We start from the raw sequence: 22,445 nt of genomic DNA, 5'->3' as shown, positions 1-22,445 counted from the left end.
GTTTTTGCGTTTGATTTAATAATATGTTCCTACACACATGGGCATTTAGCAGAAAGCTTTTATTGTAAAATGTGTCTGAAACTGTTTAATAAACATCTACTAAGGAAGACCGTTAAAAAAACTGTTCTAAAAAAAAAAAAAAGACAAAAAAAAAACTGTTCTAGTTCTGAGTTCTTGTTAGAAGTTGGTCTTCTGAAGGTAGTTTTTTCAACATTTATATACCGGGTAGAGTCCTTGAAAGAAGCCTGTGTAAGGAGGCCAGGCAAGAGGTCAATACCCACTTCTGGCTTATTCTGGACAGTGAATAGCATGGGGAGAAGTCACTGTCATACCCTTTAAAAAACATGAAGTGGCTAAGATTCCATTTTGGGTAGCCTTAAACTACATGGTTGCATTTTTGTCCCCAAAGAGAAGGGAATTGACCTTGAATCTATGAAACTGATTCCTGAAGAGTTCTTGGTTCTCTGTTGAAGGACAACGAACTATAAGCCTATTCTTTGGATCAAAGAAAACGTTTGAAATTCGGACATTTGTTATTAAATTAATAGTACTTTACTGAATGCCTGGTATGTCTAGTATTGGGCTGGGTGCAATGAGGATTCAGTAGAGTTTATAAGACCCTGACTTCAAGGCACGTACAGTCTGGATGGGTACAGAAGACACATGTAAAACAATGAGTGGGACAACTTTCATATATCAGAAGCATATATTAATACAATCAGACACATTTGATGGTACAGTAGAAACTAGGAAGACAACTGAAGTGCTAATTGTGTAGAACAAAAACGATCATACTCTAGATAATCCTTAACTTATTGGTGGGGGGGGGCTTTTGGTACTTAGGGTGAAAACAGCACTCGTTTCTTCCTTACCTCGCCTCTCTTTTTCCTCCTCTTGGCCCCCTCCCAATTTGGAGGATTTGTTATTAATTTCATTCACTGAATATTGAGTTCTGTGTGCCACACATGGTCCAGAAGCTGTGGATCTAATGGGAGAAGTACCTGGTACAAAAATAGCCCTTGTAGTTTAAAAGGAAGGAAAGTGCCTGGGAAATGCTATGTTGAAGGAAATGAAGGAGGATCCTTACGCCAGAGCTGGGGGGCTGCATTAGCTCGGGCTGCTGTGACGAGATAGCACGGACCCGGTGGCTTAAACAAACACTGATTTTCTTATAGTTCTGGAGGTCAGAAGTCCAAGGTCAAGGTAGATGCCACCAGGGTTGGTTTCTGGTGAGAGCTCTCTTCCGGGCTAACAGGCAGTGAAGGAGCTCTGGCATCTCTTCCTCAACTTAGAAGGACACTAGTTCTGTCACATGAGGGCCCCACCCTTAAGACCTCATTTAACCTTAATTACCTCTCCAAATACAGTCACATTGGGGGTTTGGACTTTGAATTTTGGAGGGGACAGAATTCAGCCCAGAATGGAGGCCTAACCTAGAACGGGGGTCAGGAGACCTCTTTAGGAAAATGGTGATTGGACAGATTAACATGAATCAACGGAAAGGAGTTCTTCAGGTTGATGTGGTACACCCCCTCCAAGCTGCTGCCACAGTTGTCATTAATTGAGAAATGAGAGAGCTGGATCCTGGAGAGAGGGCATACTTGACCTGGGCTGAGTTTTCATCTGGTTCACGTATACTGTACATCCACAGAAAAGGGAACTGTATATGTAAATTTTCAACAACAGTCATCACTTCACACCCAAAAATAGACTCACATTTTCCAGGAGGCTTGGCAAACTATGTAATGGCAAACAAAAAGTGAGGATGCTGTGGGCAGAGTATGAATAGACTGCTTCTCGCCACACATCCACTTGTAGCTACTGGCCTGTTTCCATATTATCACCTTTATTTGTGTGTGTGTGTGAGAACTGTGCGATTTGCCTTTGAGAATAGTTGTTCACGAAAGTATACTCCACTGTATACTGCCTGATGGAAGCAAGTGCAAAGGAAAGCAAAGATTTGGCGTCAGGCTTGAAAAAAAAAAAAACATAAGAGGGATTAGATTCTGGTAGTTAAAACCATTTGGGGAAACCAAAAGGGCTGGTTCCAGGTCTTGGGTAGGAAATGTACAGAGTAAACTTGGGTTAATCAAAGCAGGGAAGTACTTGAGGACTAACAGGGATGTGTCAAAGAGACACAGGTGGTTATAGTGGTTTCCACTGGTCAAACTTGGGACCATTTGAGCATCAACAAGAATTATGATGGTTAAAAAAAAATTAAAGTCCAAGATACAGGATGGAAGTGGACATTGATTATTAATGGGCTGAATCCATATAACAAATACTCATAGTCTTTAGTAAATGCCTCTTGCATTGTTCACTTTGTGTTGACAGCATCATTTAGGCTATGTCAAATACCAGTGATCTTACTATTCAGAAGAAGTCCATGGAACCATGGAAAAATTTTTATTATTGATTTGATCCAATTCAATTTTCTCAAAAATATCAGTATTTTGTATTCACTTTATAATTTCTGCAAACACATTTTCTGCTTATAAAACAAGAATTATGATGGTAATGGAGTATGTAATAACGAATTTAAAAACCTTTAATAATGATTTTTAAAAAACCAAACCGTGATTCCATAGTGAAACAAACAATAGAAAAAATGACGGCGTGGTAAGAATGGCAGCTAATAAACGTGGGAGCATGACAGAGTTACAGAATCATCGGGTACGTAATCAGTAATGTAGTCACAGATTCAGTGAAGGATTGTGTGAGTTTGCTGGGAACGGCACGTTCACATGGCCTCAAAGTAGCATCCCTCAGATTACTTACCAAATACCAAGAGGAAAATGTACAGTTACAATGGAGCCATGCAGTCACTGTCTTTACCGAGTGATCAAATTTAGCATTACTGACAGCAGGAGAATCTAAGATATGTGTCCTCTATGAGGTGTGATAAAGAGGTACACATGTCTTGCAAAAAAATGCTTACACTGAATCTAGTCGTAAGGGGAAGATCTAACAAGTCCAGGAGGAACATTCTACCAGACAGCTGGCGGGGAGTCGGGACAAAATTCAATGACAAGTTACAGAGGAGAGTGGAGGAGACTGTTCTGCATTAAAAGAGCCGATTACAGCTGATGGGTTGAAAAAAATAATAAAACGGCTATCAAAGGAATTTCGGAGGCAGCTCGGGAAATTTGAATACGAATTATGTTAGATGATACTATGAAATCATTAATTTTCTAGGTTTGATCATATATTATGCTTATGTCGGGCTATGTCCTTATTCTTGGGAGATGCATACAGACGTCTGTGGGGGTGAAGTATCCGCAACTTTCAAATAATTCGTCAAAAATCAGTGTGCGGGGCTGTGTGTATAGAGACGGTGGGAGAGAGGCCAAATGTTAAGCAGTTAATGAACTGGAGGACGGCTATGCGAATGCTCATTGTACTACTCTTTAAACTTTTCTGTAGATATAAAAGCGTTTTTTTTTTTTTTTTTAAAGATTGGGGCGGGTAACGCCGTTCAGGGAAGGCCAAGTGCAAAGGCATCCGCGAGCCTTACGGAGGTAAGCGACGTCGGGAAGGGACGTAAGAGACTTCTCAGAACAGCTTCCGCCCTTCCCGGGGCCCTTCCCTGTTGGCGGATCCAGTCACGTGGCTACGTGGCCCCGCCCACAGCTCCCAGAGGCCCGCGCGCGCCGCCGGCAGTTGGGCCGCTCCTTCCGGGCCGGCAGGCGGGTAAGTGGTCGTGCCGCGGCCATGGATGGCGATCCTCCCCCGGTGGAGGAGCGGCGGCGGCTGCGGGAGGAGCTGAGCGAGTTCGTGGAGAGCTGCTGCCGGACGCTGGAGGAGGTGACGGCGTCGCTGGGCTGGAGCCTGGACCGGCTGGACCCCGGGGAGGAGGAGGCGGCCGAGGTGAGGGGCGCGGGGTCCTCCCGGGGGCCCTCAGCCTGCGGAGCCCCTGGCGGCGGGCGCGGCCCCGCGTCTGCAGGGCCGTGGGAGGCGCGGGATCCGGCCTGCAGCGCCCGACGCCCCCGGGATGCTCGCACCCATCCCCGGGCTGCGCACCCCTGCGGAACCTCGCCCTAAGGAGCCGAGGGATCGCGGCGGGTGCAGAGCGGAGCGGATAGCCGGGCTGGGGTGTGACTGGGAGATACGCGGGCGGGTCTCGGGGTGCTGCTCGCGGAGGCGGCGGCGGCTTGCCCTGTCATCTGTCGCGTGGATTCCGCACTTGCACCAGACTCGGTGTCGGGAGGGCTTGGGAGTGCAGGTCATTTTTCTCAGCCTCCAGACTGTGCACCGATTCCACGATTATTAAAGGATGTCAACCTAGAGTCGGTACTAGCAGCTCTCCTGGACGTTAGGAAGAGATGTAGGCAAGAGTATTGGGGTGAACAATCCTGATTTTTTTTTTTTTTTTTTTTAATGGGATGGGAGGAAGGGAAGTGCTCCAGTGTGGCATCGTTATTCATGCGGTCGACTATTCTTTCTGGGTTTACCATTTTGAAAAAACACCTTTGGGAATTCCCTGGCGGTCCAGGGGTTAGGATTCCGCGCTTCCGCTGCAGGGGGCCCGGGTTCAATTCAACCCCAGGCCTGGGAACTAAGATCCCGCGCGCTGCCCGGCCAGAGGAGAAAACAGCAGCAACACTTTTATTATTTGTTTAGAGGTATATTTGAAGCTGTGAATTCCATTGAGTGGGGCCTTCCAAGCCTTTCCACACCACTGTTTACCCAGCGATTTAGTAAATTTAGATTTCTTTTAGTAACAGTTAAATAGAGCTTTGTGTATGCCACTTACTATAATTACCTCCTTTAATATTCATAGTTACCCTATGAGGTAGGTACCGTTAGCCACTTTTTACAGATGAGGAAACAAGCCAGAAGAGGTGATACTTTGTCCCAGGACACATTGCTGAGAGGTGGCAGTTAGGATTTGAACCCCCAGGCATTCTGCTCTGAGAGTCCCTGTGCCTGATTGGTATGCTGCCGCTCTAAAACTCCTCTCTGAAATTCCCAAATTCGGGCAATCGGCTGTGGGTGTGTATCTGACCTTTCCAAAACCAGTGTCTGATATTCAGGAGAGGAACTGGCTTAAACATCCTGGTAAGTGACATTCATACTTCCTAGACCAGGTGCAGTCCAGATAGGCAGTGAATCTTCACTTTTCTGCTGGAGTGTTTTCATACTGAAGTTGAGTGAACAGCGTCACAGTTCCCATCCTCGCAGAGCTCAGCGGCTGGTGGTGGTGATGCGGGGGAATACAGAGAGATCAGCCGCTACCGTGTAATGTGATAAAGTCTGTGAAGGCTGGGTTGGAATTGCTGTAGTGCCGGTTATTGTAGGCTGTGAGGGGATGGCCAGGACTTCCTGGGTAAAGTGAATTCTAAGCTGATAAATGAAAGTGAGCTGAATTAGCTAGTGAAGCACAGAGAAAGCATCAACAGCATGTGTAGAAATCCAGAGACAAGGGTGTGGTGAGCAGATCAGGAAACTTCCGGTGGTTAAGGATAGCTAAGGCTATGGGGAAGGAGGGGAATGATGGTCAGTAGGGGCCAGACCTTAAAGATCCTTGTGTCAGCCGTGTTAAAGAATCTGGATTTTTTTTTTTTTTCTTAATGAGAACAGTGGGGGAGGCATGGAAGTTTTTGGTTTTTTCTTTAATTTATTTATTTCTGATTGCGTCGGGTCTCTGTTGCTCCACATGGGCTTTCTCTAGTTGTGGCGTGCAGGGGCTACTCTTCATTGCTGTGCGCGGGCTTCTCATTGCGGTGGCTTCTCTTGTTGCGGAGCACGGGCTCTAGGTGCGTGGGCTTCAGTAGTTGTGGCTCGTGGGCTCAGTAGTTGCTGCACGTGGGCTCTAGAGCGCAGGCTCAGTAGTTGTGCACGGGCTTAGTTGCTCCGCGGCATGTGGGATCTTCCCGGACCAGGGCTCGAACCTGCGTCCCCTGCGTTGGCAGGAGGATTCTTGACCACTGCGCCACCAGGGAAGCCCCGCATGGGAGTATTTTAAGCCAAGGCATATCATGATTATACTTGTCTTTTAATAAAATAATAATTGCTTATATTTATTGAATGCTTACTATTTACCAGGCCCAGTCCAAATTGCTTTATGTGTATAAACTCATAGCTCTGTGAGAGAGGTCCTGCTGTTACACCCCTTTTATAGATGAGGAAACTGAGGCAAAGTAAGGTTCAGTACCTTGACTAAGTTCATAGTCAGTAAGTGGCAGGCCTGGGATTCAAGCTAGCTGCAGTGTGGAGAATGGAGAACAGCCAGACCGGAAGTGGAGGGAGCAGTTAGGCAGTGGCCGTTGTAACCCAGGAGGGAGGTGATGATCTCCTGCATAGGGACATGGCAGTGGGCATGGATTATGTGGAAGGATTTCAGAGTTCGTTAGGAGGAAAAAAGACTAGCTGATTGGTAGGTGAGGTTGTCCAGGCAGTGAGTGTAAACACATCTTTCAAGAGTTGGGCTTTGATGGGTTGAAGAGGGGCAGAGACTGTAAGGGGGAGAGAGAATGAGGGAGGGTTTTTTTTTTTTTTTTTTCTGTTTTTCTGTGTACACTCACACAGGGGCGTTGGGAGAGGCCTACGGAAGAGGATATAAAAACATTTAATGGTATAATTATTTCCTTAAAAATTATGTACCTTTTTTCTTTGCTTCTGTTTGATCTTTACAGGATGAAGTTGCCATATGCCCTTATGATTCCAATCATCGCATGCCTAAGTCGTCTCTAGCAAAGCACATGGTATCTTGTAGATTGAGGAAACTGGGCTATACCAAAGAAGAAGAGGTACCATATATCTATTATGTGTATGTTGTGTAATTCATGCCTTAATAAATTCACAGTATTTGGAAGGTACAGTGTGATGTTTTCTGACAAAATGATAGTCATTTGAGGGGTGCAATGGTACTTGCCTCATTTTTCAAATTATTGCAAGAAATGTTTAAACGATATTAATCTATTGTTGGTTTATCTCAAATCTTAAAATAGTCATATGATACTGAAAAACACTAAGATTTTGTTTTTTTTATTGTTTAGGGTAAAATGTATAATTCTGACTTTTTCTATGAGAATGCGAAGATACCTTCAGTTACCTTGAGTAAGTATTAATATAATTTAAAAATATCTTAGTGTAGCTGTACCTGTATAGGTATTGATATTTCTTTTTTAAATTAATTTATTTTTATTTATTTTTGGCTGCATTGGGTCTTCGTTGCTGTGCGCGGGCCTTCTCTAGTTGTGGCGAGCGGGGGCTGCTCTTCACTGCGGTGCATGGGCTTCTCGTCGCAGTGGCTTATCTAGTTGTGGAGCACGGGCTCTACGCGCATGGGCTTCAGTAGTTGCGGCCCGTGGGTTCTAGAGCACTCTGTAGTTGTGGCACACGGGCTTAGTTGCTCCTTGTCATGTGGGATCTTCCCAGTCTAGGGACCGAACCCGTGTGCCCTGCATTGGCATGCGGATTCTTAAATGCTGTGCCACCAGGGAAGTCCTAATGTTTCATTTTTGAATTATCAAAAGAATGGACTTTATAAGTATACTTATGGTTGATTAAGAAGGGTTTTCTTTTTTTTTTTAAGATTTTTTTTTTTGATGTGGAACGTTTTTTAAAGTCTTTATTGAATTTGTTACAATATTGCTTCTGTTTTATGTTCTTTTGATTTTTTGGCTGCGAGGCATGTGGGATCTTAGCTCCCCAACCAGGAATCGAACCCGCACCCCCTGTATTGGAAGGCGAAGTCTTAACCACTGGACTGCCAGGAAAGTCCCAAGAAGGATATTTCCTATAGTGACACTAGTTTGCTCAATCTGAAATTTGGAGACCAGGCTTATAATAGGCAATGAAAATCCTCCAAAGCTTTGTACAATAGGACAGATGCCTTCCTTCTTGATTATAACAAAAATCTGGCCACACACATAATTTGACGATAGAAATGAGGATGGAAATGTGTTCCAAGTGTTCACAGCATACATAGAGGTTAAAATCTTGGACTTTGGAATCAGAATGCCCTGAGTCAAGTAATTTTGTCACTAATAGTTGTGTGACTTTCAGTAAGGTAATTAACCTGTTAGTTGCCTAAATTTCTTTATAAAATGCGGATGATGATAATAGCACCCTTGTGAGGATTAAATGATGTAATGATATATGTAATATGGTTAGAATACTGCCTGACACTTAGCTGGGATTCAAGAAATGTTAGATATTATATTGGTTGATAAAATTTGTAGCAGCTACTGCTGCAGGCTTGATTATAGTGTTTTCTGAATTGCTTGAAGTCTGGTTACTTACTGGATTCTAGGTAGATCTGAAAGAATTCTGCATTCAGAGTACCTTGGCAGCACTGTGGGTGTTAAGATTCTGGAAGGTTTCTCAATGTGCCCAAGGAGCTTGGATTGGAACCCAGTTAATTTCATTGTGGACACTGACGATTCATATTGTATTTATGGATTTTTTTGACAGATAAGGACTCACAATTCCAGATAATTAAACAAGCTAGAGATGCAGTTGGAAACGATGGTGATTATTATAATCAAAGTAAGTGGCATCAAAGTTTGAACTAATTAATAAAACTGTTTTTCTTCCATAGCACATGTTACTAATTTTCAAGAGAAATCTTATGAGAACAGTTATGAGAAAGGCTAAGTTTTACATTTGACATTAGACTCAGTGCTTGGTGTCAGCTTCATTTGTTAGATATATTCCACTGAGATACACCAATCTCACCAGAACACTGTTTTAGCTGGGGATTCATGCTTTGGAATTACCTAATAGGTGAGATTGCCCCGTAGATAATTTTTTTTTAATTATTATTTAGTAAATAAATCCCATTGAGTAGACTGTCTCATCCTGACGTTTCCCCTCTCTCTTGAGAATTAGCCCAGTGTTAAATGTAGGAATGTCGAAATGCAACGTAAGAGGAAAGGCTCGGGCTAATCTGTCCCCACAGCTACTCCTCGGTGAAGCACAAACAACGGTTTTATATACAATTTCAGAGGGTTTGTGGATCCCTGCATGCCCAGGCTGGCTTAAGAGTTTCTGCCTGGGACTTAACTTCAGCAGAGACTAGGTTAGAATTTTTAAGTTTGAGCTTCTAGGAAATTGAAAGAAACCTTAATCCTTCAAAATCATAGAAGAAAACAAGTAAATGCTGTTAACAGATTTCTGACTCTAGGTAGACCATCCAGCCAAAGCTGACTGGCTCTGATAAGAATTCTCAATTGACTTCTTTAAGCCTCCTGAAGGTAGCTTTCTCTGGACATCTTACCTTTTTCTCCCTCACTCTTCTTTTTAGCTGAATGATACTCACTAGCCCATAGTTAGGATTTCTTTTCTCCTGTGTTGATGTTCAGGGTCTTAATCCCATTGTTCTAAGCCAGTATCTGGGCTTCATTTCTCCCTCAGTTGCCCTGTGGCTGCAGAAGGAAGAAGTCTTCTTAGTCTGCATTAGATTGGTTCCTTGGAACAGCCAGAAGCATATTGCTTGTATTTCCTGTTTTGAAGATCCCATTTAGTACTTTTTGTGCTAAATTGCAGGTTTTATTCTTTGAGGGAGACATTTGACTCTCATCTTATTTGAAGAGATTACTGAGCTATAGTCAGTCAAGCCTTTTTTGACCCCTGTTCAGTTAGTGAACCAATTAAAAAAGTAAAGGATTTTGGTTTGGTTTTTTTTTTTTTTTTTTTTTTTTGGAGGGGTTATTAGTTAAAGGACTTTTTTTGACCTTAGCTAGTTAGATAGATTTACTGAATTTATTTTAGAGTTGAAAGAGAACTTGGAGATAATCTAATCCAGCTTCTGCTTTTTACAGATCAGGAAACAAATCCTGTCTGATAGAGATGATAAAGTTCTGGGGTGCTTGTTCTAAAGGTTCTCAGTGCTTTTATATTTTAGAAGAGAGTTTTTTTATTTTTCAAAGCTCTCTTATTCATTTCATTTCCCTTTGACAACAAACTTGTGATAAGTTAAACAAGTATTTGCTCTTTCATATTAGATGAAGAAATAGAGGCACACAGAAGTGAATTAACACCCCTTTGCTATAATACAGGAAAGCTGGATTGAGACAACAAACTTGTGATAAGTTAAACAAGTATTTGCTCTTTCATATTAGATGAAGAAATAGAGGCACACAGAAGTGAATTAACACCCCTTTGCTATAATACAGGAAAGCTGGATTGAGACAACAAACTTGTGATAAGTTAAACAAGTATTTGCTCTTTCATATTAGATGAAGAAATAGAGGCACACAGAAGTGAATTAACACCCCTTTGCTATAATACAGGAAAGCTGGATTGAGACAACAAACTTGTGATAAGTTAAACAAGTATTTGCTCTTTCATATTAGATGAAGAAATAGAGGCACACAGAAGTGAATTAACACCCCTTTGCTATAATACAGGAAAGCTGGATTGAGACAACAAACTTGTGATAAGTTAAACAAGTATTTGCTCTTTCATATTAGATGAAGAAATAGAGGCACACAGAAGTGAATTAACACCCCTTTGCTATAATACAGGAAAGCTGGATTGAGAGCCAAGTTCTGAATTTTGCCGATTTGCACATTGAGTTTAATTCTTTACAAAAGCAAATAATTACTTTGAATGAATAGTTCTTTCAATAGATAGTTAAGAGGAACTTCTATTTGATTTTGAATTTTTGTATTAGCTTAAATTAAGACTTCATTGTTAAGAATAACATGTTATATGATCTGTAACCCTCTTTTTAAAACTTTTTTTCATCTGTGTAGAGTTCTGCAATTTCTCAATAGAGATTAATTTTGGTGGCGCACTTATGTCTTACACATCTAAAATTTTTTACCCCAGGACAAAAATCTCTTTAATACTTTCTTATTGATGTTTACTTTGAAGGAAGAATAACTAACATTAATAGTTTTACATTTTCCATTTCATTAATGTTTTGTTTGTTATATACTAAATTGTCAGTTTTTTATGTTTTCATTTCATCAGTCACATCAGGTCTAAACTCAAGGTATAGAGTTCTCAATTCGTTAATCTTTGTCAAAGCTTGAACAGCCATTAGATCTACTTATTTATTTTCGGATATAGTTACTTGGGTTAATTTTATAACCAAGATACTAATTTCAGTCATAAACAGTCATTTTATATAGTTGGTGGTTTATCTTTTTCCTTCAATATTAAAAGTTCAAGTTTCTGTACTTCAATTTCATGGCATCTGTTTGGGTGGTGGCCATGATTTGAACATCAGTGTACTATGATAAAGAACCCCAAAGAGACAGGAGATTATGGTTCTAGACCTGATCTGTTCCTACCACTTGTGAGATGTTGGCAAATCGTTTTACTTCCAAGGACCTCATTTCTTCATCTCCAGCGTTAGGAAATTGACTCTGTATGAATTCTTCGCAAAATTCTGAATTTGTACCTTTAACACGAGTTCATGTTTAATATTGTTAAATATATTATTATTTAATATTAATGTTTATTATTAATATTTAATATCGTATCTCACACGTTTGAGATGCCCTGTGTTGGCAGAAAGGACCAACACAGAAGAAAGAGAGTTCAAGTTATTGAAAAAGTAGATGAGTTTCAGTTTGGGATGGTGAGAAAGTTCTGGAGACGGATAGACATGATGGTTGCACAACAGTATGAATGTACTAGATGCCGCTGAACTGTGCCCCCGAGAATGGTTCAAATGGTGAACTCCACGTGTATATTTTACCACAGTTTTTCAAAACTACTATAAAAAAGGGTAGATAGAGGGCCACGGAATTAGTGTGATTACAGCTCGTTCAGATATGCCTCTAAATTGTGTAGAAACTTGCGTTTGAACCTTTACATTTTGTGGAAATGTAAGCTTATTTAAGTGTTTATTTTTTTGTGTGTCGGAGATGTCTGTGTTCTGAATGATTTGAATGCAGCTTGTGTAACCTTTCCTGTACTCTTTCTTTTTCAGTAATTGGGGTGAGTATAAAGAGGAATTAGGAACCTGAATGTACTCCTTATTTAAAGATGTGCAGTATCCTTTTTGCAAATGATATCCTTTTAAAAGTATCACTCAAATTTCTAAACTTTATCTTAATCACTGTCACAATATTATAGTCTTGATTTGGAATTTTAGTTGAATGTCAAAGAATTTAAATATCAGTCTTGACCATACAGAAATTTAAGATGAATAAAGAAAACTCCAAAATATTTTAAGGAGGAAATTATACTTCTTTGTTTAAAAAGAGCAGAGAGAGGTTTATATGGAGCTCGTTTATAATACGTCAGTGTTTTCTAACCCCTTGTATTTTTCTCCTAGAATATATAACTTGTATTCAGATAAATTCAGTTTATCAAAGCCATCTCATTTTTATATTATAAAATTAAATGTTTTAACATCTGGCTTTCCCTAGCGTCTACCAGAATTAGAGTAAGATGGATTGAAAAGGAGGGAGCCCTCCTTCCGCACTACTTCAGAAGCCTTCTGCTAGTACAGGTGCTTTATCTGTAGCTGTTACCCCACGGACTCAGATTCAGTGTAGCTCTCCTCTTAATTTGTAGACAAACGTAAAGTCATCTCTTTTCTTGTGTTGTAATGCTTAGTTCATAGGGTGCTCTCATTTGAACTTTTGTTTTGCCTCTTTACCTAGGAAGCCAGTGAGATTAAACTCTATCAATATAAGTATTTGAGAAGAGCTACTGATTTTACATTGTTCTGTGAACCTAAGTTATTACTTTAGGGTAACTAGCAAACATTAAAAGGATTCCTTTAGTAGCTCATGTTCTTTGTTTGCATTTGTGAATAATGAAGTCTAGAAAGAATCATTTTAAATTGCTTTACTTACAGTTACAGTAATTTTTTTGTTTCTTTGAGAAAATTTGAATCTCAAAACAAATTTTCTTCAATGTTTAATACATCATATCAAGGTATTGTATTTACTTTTTTTCATTAATGAGCAGATTTTAGAAAGTTCTATGACTTTGGTGGGGGGGGTATTGTTAACGTTTTTCACTTAATTTGCTTCTTCCGAAAATTAAATCAGGGTTAGTCTCAGTCTGTCTTTCTCTGGTCTTTCTTGGGATTTCTGCTACTTAACTGTTTCTTGGTCCCTAGCTCTAAGTCATTGCACAAATGGGATGTATTTTGACTATGGAACATCTAGCTTGATGTCTCTCATAAAAAATGATATTTTTTACACATTTTTCATATTTCTATAATTTATCTCCAAAGGGACTGTAATGTGTATTACCTATTAAAAACATTTTTTTCCCCAGCTTTTATGGGGAAAAGCATACAGACAGAAAGAAAGTTACTATCTACCTTTATAGTATGGGTAGCCTTTTAAAAGTTTTTTTTCTTAGCAAATTGTCTCATGGTTATTACTGCCTGCCTTCATGGGATCTGTCTTAACGTTGTTGGAAAGAATAGCAAACGTCCACAACGGCAAACATTCTGTGGATGTAGCATTCAGGATAGAGTCAATGTTGACCGTTATCACACAGATTGATGTTTTGTATGTTTAGGGATTACTATGAAAACAGATTGCTTGTGTTAATTTAATGTTGCATTATTACAGCGCATGTTTAAAGATAAGTATAGTAGATCATAAATCCACAAAGCTTCATGTATTGTTTATCCTTGTGATTTTATTTTTACTCTAGGGATGTATTCTTCATTGCCTGTTGAAGTTCCTCTGAATCACAAACGGTTTGTTTGTGATCTAACCCAAGCCGATCGTCTTGCCCTCTATGATTTTGTAATCGAGGAGACAAAGAAAAAACGGTCAGATTCTCAAATTATTGAAAATGACAGCGATCTCTTTGTAGACTTGGCTGCCAAAGTCAATCAAGGTTTGAGACGAGTATCATAGTTTTCTATTTCTTAATTGTCATTCCATCCTTTGAGTGTTATTAAGATGACTTGTCAGGCCACTTTGAGTTGGAATAGGATGGTTTTGTATCATCTGTCATTCACATATATATTAAGATGTTTACTTAGTACTTGAAATTTTGCTCTCTGATTGTTACATTAAGCATACCTTACTTCTGTAAGAATGTTCCTTGAGCTGGGCTGTCACTTTAATCTCTGTACCTAAGCACTGTTATGTTCAATTAATGGTTAGAGAAAAGGAGTGATATAAAACTTAGTCCACTTATATAACAGAATTTTCAGAATATTTTTGAGTGCTATAGTATTACAATACATTAAAGCATGTTGAAATATCGGATGATTATGGTGTTCCTTCCCACTAATTCATAAGAATTTATAGCTTCTGAGGATGTAATAATTTTATTTTGTTCTTTTATTAGATAATAGTCGAAAAAGTCCAAAATCTTACCTTGAAATCCTGGCAGAAGTGAGAGATTATAAAAGAAGACGCCAGTCCTATAGAGCTAAGAATGTTCACATAACCAAGAAATCATATACTGAGGTATGTTTTGCATAATTGTATGGAGCTTTGTTGAACACAGGGATTTCCCTTAGATACTCGTCCTCTGTCCCATGGATTTCCACAGTTCCTTAGAGGTTTTCTGAGCGGAAGTGGCTCCACAGTGGCCACACCTGCTTTGTATTTGCTCCATCACTCTCAGACCCACCCTTTACCAGACAAAGGCTTTTCAGGGTACAAAGCCCTTCTATGAAGAGGTTGTGCAGGGCTTCCCTGGTGGCCCAGTGGTTGAGAGTCCGCCTGCTGATGCAGGGGACTAAGGGTTCGTGTCCTAGTCTGGGAGGATCCCATATGCCACAGAGGGCCTGGGCCCGTGAACCATGGCCGCTGAGCCTGCGTGTCCGGAGCCTGTGCTCCGCAGCGGGAGAGGTCACAACAGTAGGAGGCCCGTGTACCGCAAAAAAAAAAAGGCTGTGCAGTCTTACAAGAACACTGCTTTTGAGAAAGTGGTATTACATCACGATGAGGACATAGATTTTGGCTTTAGACGGACCTGGGCTTGAGTTTTGATTCTGCAGTTTATCATTGGCTCTTTTACTTGGGCAAATTATTTGAGCTTTTCAAGATTCAGATGTTTTCATTTTATAGTAATACAGACTGCAGGGTTATTGTGAGAAGTAATTGAAATAATGCTTATGGACAAAGAAATTGTTCAGTGAATATCTTTTTTGGCAGAAATTTTAGTGTGCGTTTATGTACTTTACTAAACATTTGGGCTTAAGAAATGTCTTGGTATAAATTATTTGTAATTTATATTATAAAATAATTTTATGTATATTATAAAATTTAAGCACATTAACCTCTTGATGTATATCTAGACTTATTTTCAGATGTCATTTAGTGGGTAGAGTTGATGAATTTTTGGTACGTGAATCACCTTGCCTAGACACTGTAAATAATTCCCTCATTGAGTCTCTAATTGTTCCCATGTTACTTCTTCCTTCCTTTTATGATTTTAGAGACCTTCCATAATCTGGCCTCATTTTACCAAGCGTTTTCTTTTGCTTTAGTCAAGCATGTCTGTTAAAGTGTATCTGATCACACGTACTTATTCTTACCTCAGTATCCTAATACATGTTGTCTCATCTGCGGTGCCTTTTGTTTTGCTGTTTAGAAACTTGATGCCCACTCACTGTTTATCCATGAGGTGTTGATGGCTCTGAGCCATCTGCTGGCTTACTGCACTCATGCTCTGTACCGACAGCTTAGCACTTGGTTTTATGCTGTGCTTTTTGCAATTAAAGTACATGTTTTAGACTTACCTTACTCAGGCATCGCCCTAGTGAGTCTTACAGTCCCTCAAATCCTTGGTGGTTCAACACTTGTTTCTTCTCTGGTCTCATAACCTTGAACTCAAGTATAAGTGTCGTTACTAAGTGCTCTTTACAATTTTATGGTTAACTTTTTTTTTTAAAATAAATTTATTTATTTATTTAATTTTTGGCTGCGTTGGGTCTTCGTAGCTGCGCACGGGCTTTCTCTGGTTGCGGCGAGCAGGGGCTACTCTTCGTTGCGGTGCACAGGGCTTCTCACTGCGGTGGCTTCTCTTGTTGCGGAGCATGGGCTCTAGGTGCATGGGCTTCAGTAATTGTGGCACATGGGCTCAATAGTTGTGGCTCGCGAGCTCTAGAGCACAGGCTCAGTAGTTGTGGCGCACGGGCTTAGTTGCTCCGCGGCATGTGGGACTTGCCCGGACCAGGGCTCGAACCCGTTTCCCCTGCATTGGCAGGCGGATTCTTAACCACGGCGCCACCGGCGATGTCCCTGAGCAGCTCTGTTATCTGAAATTCGGTACTTAACTCTCTGTAGGTGATTCGGGATGTGATCAACGTGCACATGGAGGAACTCGGCAGCCAGTGGCGGGAGGAGCAGGAGAATGCAGACGACGATGTGGAGAAGTATGTCAGCGCGTCAGTTGGTGAAAATAGTTCTGTGTTTATTCTGTCACCTGTAATTGTTCAACTGAATTTTAGCACCTCCAAGACCATTAGTAGCACGCCGTAATTCATCAGAACGCTTACTGTTCTTGATTTTACCACAGTTGTGAAACATGCCATTAAGAGCTAAGTTTCTTTGCCTGCCCTCTTATCTGGAGTGCAGGGTTATACGTATTTAGTCTCTGTCTGTCACTGGTCTGATACAGAATATTGAGCTTTAGGCTGGTCTGTACTGGAGACCATAGTTAAAACTGTTTACTGTTCTTTCTGTTCCAGGAATGAAGAAGGGCGGTCGGCTTCAGTAGACTCACGGCAGTCTGGGGGAAGCTACCTGGAGGCGGAGTGTTCACGACATAGAAGGGATCGGAGTAGGAGCCCGCATAAACGCAAAAGAAATAAAGAGAAGGACAAACACTGGGACTCAAGAAGAAGGAAAGAGAGGTAAGCCCGGCACTGCGTCATTCGCTGTCGAATTGTTGATGCTTGAGAAGCAAGCAAAAGGCCCTTCTGTCATAGGCCATGCTGAGGACATGGCTTGTAAGTAAATTAAGGTGAGGAGAGTAAACAATTGATGACGATTCTTAACATTCATCCTGTCTCAGTTCAGATATCCACAGCTGTACCTGCCTGATCGGTACGGTTTCCCTTTTTTATTACTTGTTTCCTCACCAGGAGATGGGAAAGTAATGTCTAGGTAGAAAGTTAACCATGTTAAAAAGGTGTTTGCCTAGATCTTTCTTCAGTCCTTCCTGTGTCCCTCCCTCCCTTTCTTGTTTCTCTTTCTCATCCTTTCTTTCTCTTGCTAATTCATCAGATAAAGGATGTTATAAAGTCAGAGAGAAGGTCTAAGCTTTAATGGCAGTCAGTTTTGCCCTTGTTGGTATTCCTGGTAAGATTCTGAAAGCTGCGGAGATATAAAGTAATACTGAAATAGTGAATTCAGATCGACCGAGGTCTGTTCCTGTATCCAGCTGCTTACTGGGCATCTACGTGGATCTCAAATTTGTCAGGTCTACGCCTGAACTTGACTTTTTCTTGGTCTGCTCCTCTTCCGCCAGTACTCCTGTCCTGGTTAGTGGACGGCCATCATCTGTTCACCTAAGCCAGCAGTCGAGGACTCAGGCTCCCTTTTACTCTGTACCATCTGGTCCTAGTCGCCAGATCTGTGTGAAGATGCGTCACATGTGCCTCCTCTCTCTGTCCTTAAGGCTGTCATCTGGAAAACGATGGCTGTGTTCCTCATTGTTCTCTCTGTAGGCTTGTCGCACGTGGACCTATCCCCGCCCCGCTGCCAGAGTGGACTTGCACCTCTTAAAACTCCTCAGTGGTAGAGTTCACGTTCTTCGGAACAGCTCTCGACATCTCCAGGAGCAGGGCTCCTGCCTACCTACCTTGTATTTGCCCCTGCCCCGTGAACCACGCAACTTCTGCTCTGGCCAGCCCGGACTCCTCACAACTCCCCATCCGCACTGGGCCTCGTCCGTGCCTCCACCTCGTGTCCTGCTGCCTGGTTGTTGTTGTTGTTTAATATTTATTTATTTATTTGTTTGGTAGCACTGAGTCTTAGTTTCGGCATGTGGGCTCCTTAGTTGCAGCTCGCTGCCATTCGAACTCTTAGTGGCGGCATGCACATGGGATCTATTTCCCTGACCAGGGACCGAACCCGGGCCCCCCTGCATTGGGAGCGCGGAGTCTTACCCACTGTGCCACTGGGGAGTCCTTTAAGCCTTCGGTAAACTCATCCTTTAAGACCCAGCTTAGTCATGTCCATGAAGCCTTTTTCACTCATTCAGACAGAGCTGATCTTTCCCATTTTGTTACCACTCTACCCAGCACCTACTTTTTATTGAACGTAAGTTATTTCTCTCTCTACTAGACTGAGCTCGTTGAAAGCAGGTCCATGTCTTATTTAGTATTATTTGCACAGTGCTTGTCTAGCAATAGGCTTTTTTTTTTTTTTGCGGTACGCAGGCCTCTCACTGTTGTGGCCTCTCCCGTTGCGGAGCACGGGCTCCGGACGCGCAAGCTCGGCGGCCATGGCTCACGGGCCCAGCCGCTCTGCGGCATGTGGGATCTTCCCGGACCGGGGCACGAACCCGTGTCCCCTGCATCGGCAGGCGGACTCTCAACCACTGCGCCACCAGGGAAGCCCTAGCAATAGGCTTTTAAGTGACACCTCTCCAGGGCCAGTGGCGATCAGGATATTAGTAAGACTTACTGGTTCCATAATTTTGCTCATCTTATCATTCAGTTCATAGAGTTAAAGCTAGCTATGATTTAGTCCTTCTCTTATAAAAATGAAATATTTGCTTAGTAAACCCTTTTGATTCATTTAATGCATGATAATCTGTGATAATTATGCACACGTTAACTTTTTTTTTAATATATTTATTTATTTATTTATTTTTGGCAGCATTGCGTCTTTGTTGCTGCGAGCAGGCTTTCTCTAGTTGCGGCGAGCGGGGGCTACTCTTCGTTGCGGCGTGCGGGCTTCTCACTGCGGTGGCTTGTTGTAGAACACGGGCTCCAGGTGCACGGGCTTTAGTAGTTGTGCGGGCTCAGTAGTTGTGGCTCGCGGGCTCTAGAGCACAGGCTCAGTAGTTGTGGCACACAGGTGTAGCTGCTCCGCGGCATGTGGCATCTTCCCGGACCAGGGCTCAAACCCATGTGCCCTGCATTGGCAGGCGGATTCTTGACCACTGTACCACCAGGGAAGCCCCTGCACACGTTAACTCTTGATTAGCTATCAGAAATTGTGCTGTCTCACTTCTTCTGGTTGTCAGTGCTTCTTCCACTTAAGTAATTTTTGACATGTCCAGTCAGTCCCTATTGACTTACATATGTTAGATAACCTCAAAATCTAAACATGAGTCATGTTCCTTTAGAGAGGATAAACAGTATTAGCGGGAAACACTTCTCACTAGGCTAGTCTTTGAGGGCCACCCTTGAGAGGGAATGAATTGTGGGAGTTGAGATGGGGGCCAGGGTGAGTAGATCAGACATCTGAACTCCTCCTATGACTCCAGCATCCTGTTTGCAATGAACTCTCAGGTCATCGACCGGGTACATATAGTCAGAGTTAATTTTAAAGTGTAACTGCAGAGCGCAGGTAAAGAATCCGCTTTCCTTATCCCTGTCTCAATTTTGTCCTGTAGTTCTAATGATGGATTTTTTATATCTACTCCTAAAAAAAGTCACTGATCAGTTTTAAGGGCATGTTTTAACTTGTTCTGGTTTATATCTGATGTCAGTATATTACTGTGAATTATTATTTTAAAGCTTTGATATTAAAGTGCCTGTCATTTATAATTTTTTTTTCACCCCTTTCGTTTCAGGGATGGGGAAAGACATCATAGTCATAAAAGAAGAAAGCAAAAAATATAAACGAAGTATTTGTGCGTGTATTAATTATGCTTATGCCATGGTAACCAGTATGCTGGCGTTTTTATCGTAATTGCTTTGAGTAGGAGAATGTGCTTATATGAACTGTTCAGTGCTCAGATCATTATTTTTCAACCAATACTTATATCTCAAACCATGAGTACATTGATTATGCCCTAGAAATTTGTTTTCCTTATATTTTAATGGATGATTGCCTCCTATTAACTGATTTTGTCTCATTCTTTTTTTGATAATTTATGTATCAGAGAATTCTTTAATTAAAGTGAATATTTAAGCTATATAACTAATACATAAATGCATTCTTACTGTAAAAAATTTAACCTTGGGCTTCCCTGGTGGCGCAGTGGTTGAGAGTCCGCCTGCCGATGCAGGGGACACGGGTTCGTGCCCCGGTCTGGGAGGATCCCACATGCCGCGGAGCGGCTGGGCCTGTGAGCCATGGCCGCTGAGCCTGCGCGTCCGGAGCCTGTGCTCCGCAATGGGAGAGGCCACAACAGTGAGAGGCCCGTGAACCGCAAATAAAAAAGAAAAATTAAACCTTACAGATAAGGCTAAAGAACGCTTGGAGCACCACCTGTGATCCCTGTGGCCACCCCAGGGGGTAACCACGGGTGAACTGTAAAAGGGAAAAACAACCCAAATATTCATTAGAAGCGAAAAGGCCTGGCTAAATAAAATGTGGTATAGTCACATGATAGACTACTATATTGGATTTAAAGAAATAAACTGTATTATCATGAATAAATCTCAGAGGCATGCTAAATGAAAATAAACAAGTTTCAGAAACATATGTACAAGTTATATCTATGTACAAAACAATACTGTACATCTTCTCTGGATGTATATGTATGTAAATATATTTTTAAAGGTTCAGAAGAACTCATCCCAAACTCCCAACAGTGATTATTTGAGGGAGGAGGTATAAATGGGAGAGAGAAAGGATGGAAACCAGGATTGGGAGGGTGGTCAAAGGGAACTTTAGCTTTATCCATTATGCATTAATTTTTTAAAAATAAGGTAGTATTTGTGTTTCACTTGTTAATTAAAAATATACTGTCGTTTTGTTTTTTATAAATAAAGTTGATTGAGGTACTGTTTACATACAGTAAAATACATTCATTTAAAGTGTACATTTCATTGAGTTTTGACAAACTTACCCCCCCCCCCCCCCCCCCCCCCCCCCCCCCGCCCCATGTATCTATCCTTCATCTCAGTCAAGATAGGGAACATTTCTGTCTCCCTCAGAAGTTCCCTTATACCCCTTTTCCCAATCAGTTTCTCTACCACCAGCCCTAAACAACCACAGGTCTTCTTTTTGTTACTGTTGATTAGATCCATCTTTTCTAGAATTCATGTAAGTGGAATGCTACAACACAGTACTTGCCTCTTCACAGACTGATCCATGTTGTGTGTTTCAGTAGTCTGTTCCTTCTCGTTGCTAGTAGTATAGTATAGTCTATTGTATGCCAGATTGTTCAGTTGAAACTTTGGCATTAAATGTTACAACATCTCATGTCTGAAGAGCAGTATCTGCGAAACCCAGGTTAAGGATTCCAAGGTGGGTTCCAAATAGAAAGGAAACCTTGATTATGTGAGTAAGTAACTGACAACGCCAGAAAGGTTGACTGGTTTTAGATCAGATTGGCTGCTAGGTTCAGGTGTGGAAGAAGCTCTCCAGTTTATAAGGTGAGAATCAACGGGTCGCTTGCCAGTATGAAGCCCTATTAGTGCCGTTGTACTTAATTTCTAAGTATATAAAATTCAGATTGAAAAGTCTTAAAAACAAGGACTTTGGAGTAACCGTAATGTTGAGCCGTATGACATTGCTGCTTTTGTAGGTCAAATCCATTTGAATGATCAGCAGTTTCCTATAGTATAACTTCATTTATAATACTGTTTTTCATTATGATTTCAATGACTTTACTAACTAGAAGATGGACTCGGGCTTTTAGTAGGAGAGAGAGAAGGGGAAAGGAATAGGGTGGTGGGATCGGGGAAAAATAGGATAGTGCTTCTTTAATGTCCTGCTAGATTCACTTGTTTGCAAAAATTTGCCAAATTTTTGTTAAGGTGTCTCCGTTCACGAGGTATATCGGTCTGTAGTTTACTTGTAATGTCTGTCTGGGTTTTGGTATCAAGATAATGATGGCTGGGAAAGTTTCCTTCCTCTTTTTTTATCTGGAATTGTGAATAATTGATACTATTCCTTTTTAAAAGGTATTTGGTAGAATTTACCAGTGAAGCCATCTGGGACTGGAGTGTTCTTTGTGGGAAGGTTTTTATCTATGAATTTAATATACTGAATCTATTTCAAGGTATCTGTTTCTTCTTGAGTAAACTTAGAAAAAGAGATTGAATTAAGCCCACATTAAGCAGAAGGAAGAAAACAATAAAGAACATAAATCAGTGAAATAGGAAACTGCAAAGCAATAGAGTGAAAGAAACCAAAAACTAGTTTTTCAGAAAGGTGAATAAACTTGATAAGCCTCTAGGCAGATGACTCTAGCCAGGAGGAAAAAAAGAAATTAGTATCAAGAATGACTGTGGAGGTGTTGCTAAAGATTCTACAGACTTTAAAAATGATAGAAAGGGAATATTATGCCAGTAAATTCAACAATTTAGATGAAATGGGTAAATTCCTTGAAATACACAAATTACCTAAGTTTACTCAAGAAGAAACATACCTCGGTCAATGTAATTTACCATATTGACTTGCTAAAGAAAAACCATATGATCC

General features: G+C 41.1%; 1 protein-coding gene across 4 annotated transcripts; it reads left to right on the top strand.

Annotated features, from left to right (window-relative positions):
• The first annotated feature begins 3,650 nt into the window (after positions 1-3,650).
• SNRNP48 (small nuclear ribonucleoprotein U11/U12 subunit 48) lies at positions 3,651-20,823 on the top strand. Of its 4 annotated transcripts, XR_004352292.1 has the most exons (10): positions 3,659-3,867; positions 6,636-6,769; positions 6,999-7,059; positions 8,419-8,493; positions 11,891-12,846; positions 13,582-13,770; positions 14,230-14,351; positions 16,179-16,267; positions 16,583-16,747; positions 19,642-20,823. XR_004352292.1 is itself a non-coding variant. In XM_032649770.1 (9 exons), the coding sequence occupies exons 1-9, from the start codon at positions 3,712-3,714 to the stop codon at positions 19,688-19,690; spliced, it is 1,020 nt and encodes a 339-aa protein (XP_032505661.1). In that variant the 5' UTR covers positions 3,651-3,711; the 3' UTR covers positions 19,691-20,823. The 4 variants fall into 4 exon arrangements, 2 of the variants coding, with proteins under 2 accessions (XP_032505661.1, XP_032505660.1); XM_032649770.1 differs by lacking the exon at positions 11,891-12,846 and having other exon boundaries at positions 3,651-3,867; positions 6,636-6,749; XM_032649769.1 differs by lacking the exons at positions 11,891-12,846; positions 19,642-20,823 and adding an exon at positions 17,564-18,263 and having other exon boundaries at positions 3,651-3,867; positions 6,636-6,749.
• Positions 20,824-22,445: the final 1,622 nt, after the last annotated feature.

The sequence above is a fragment of the Phocoena sinus genome, chromosome 11, assembly GCF_008692025.1.
Source record: "Phocoena sinus isolate mPhoSin1 chromosome 11, mPhoSin1.pri, whole genome shotgun sequence".
NCBI classification, from domain to species: domain Eukaryota; kingdom Metazoa; phylum Chordata; class Mammalia; order Artiodactyla; family Phocoenidae; genus Phocoena; species Phocoena sinus.
Note: the sequence above shows the minus strand (reverse complement) of the source record. Positions and strands in the feature narration are given on the sequence as shown.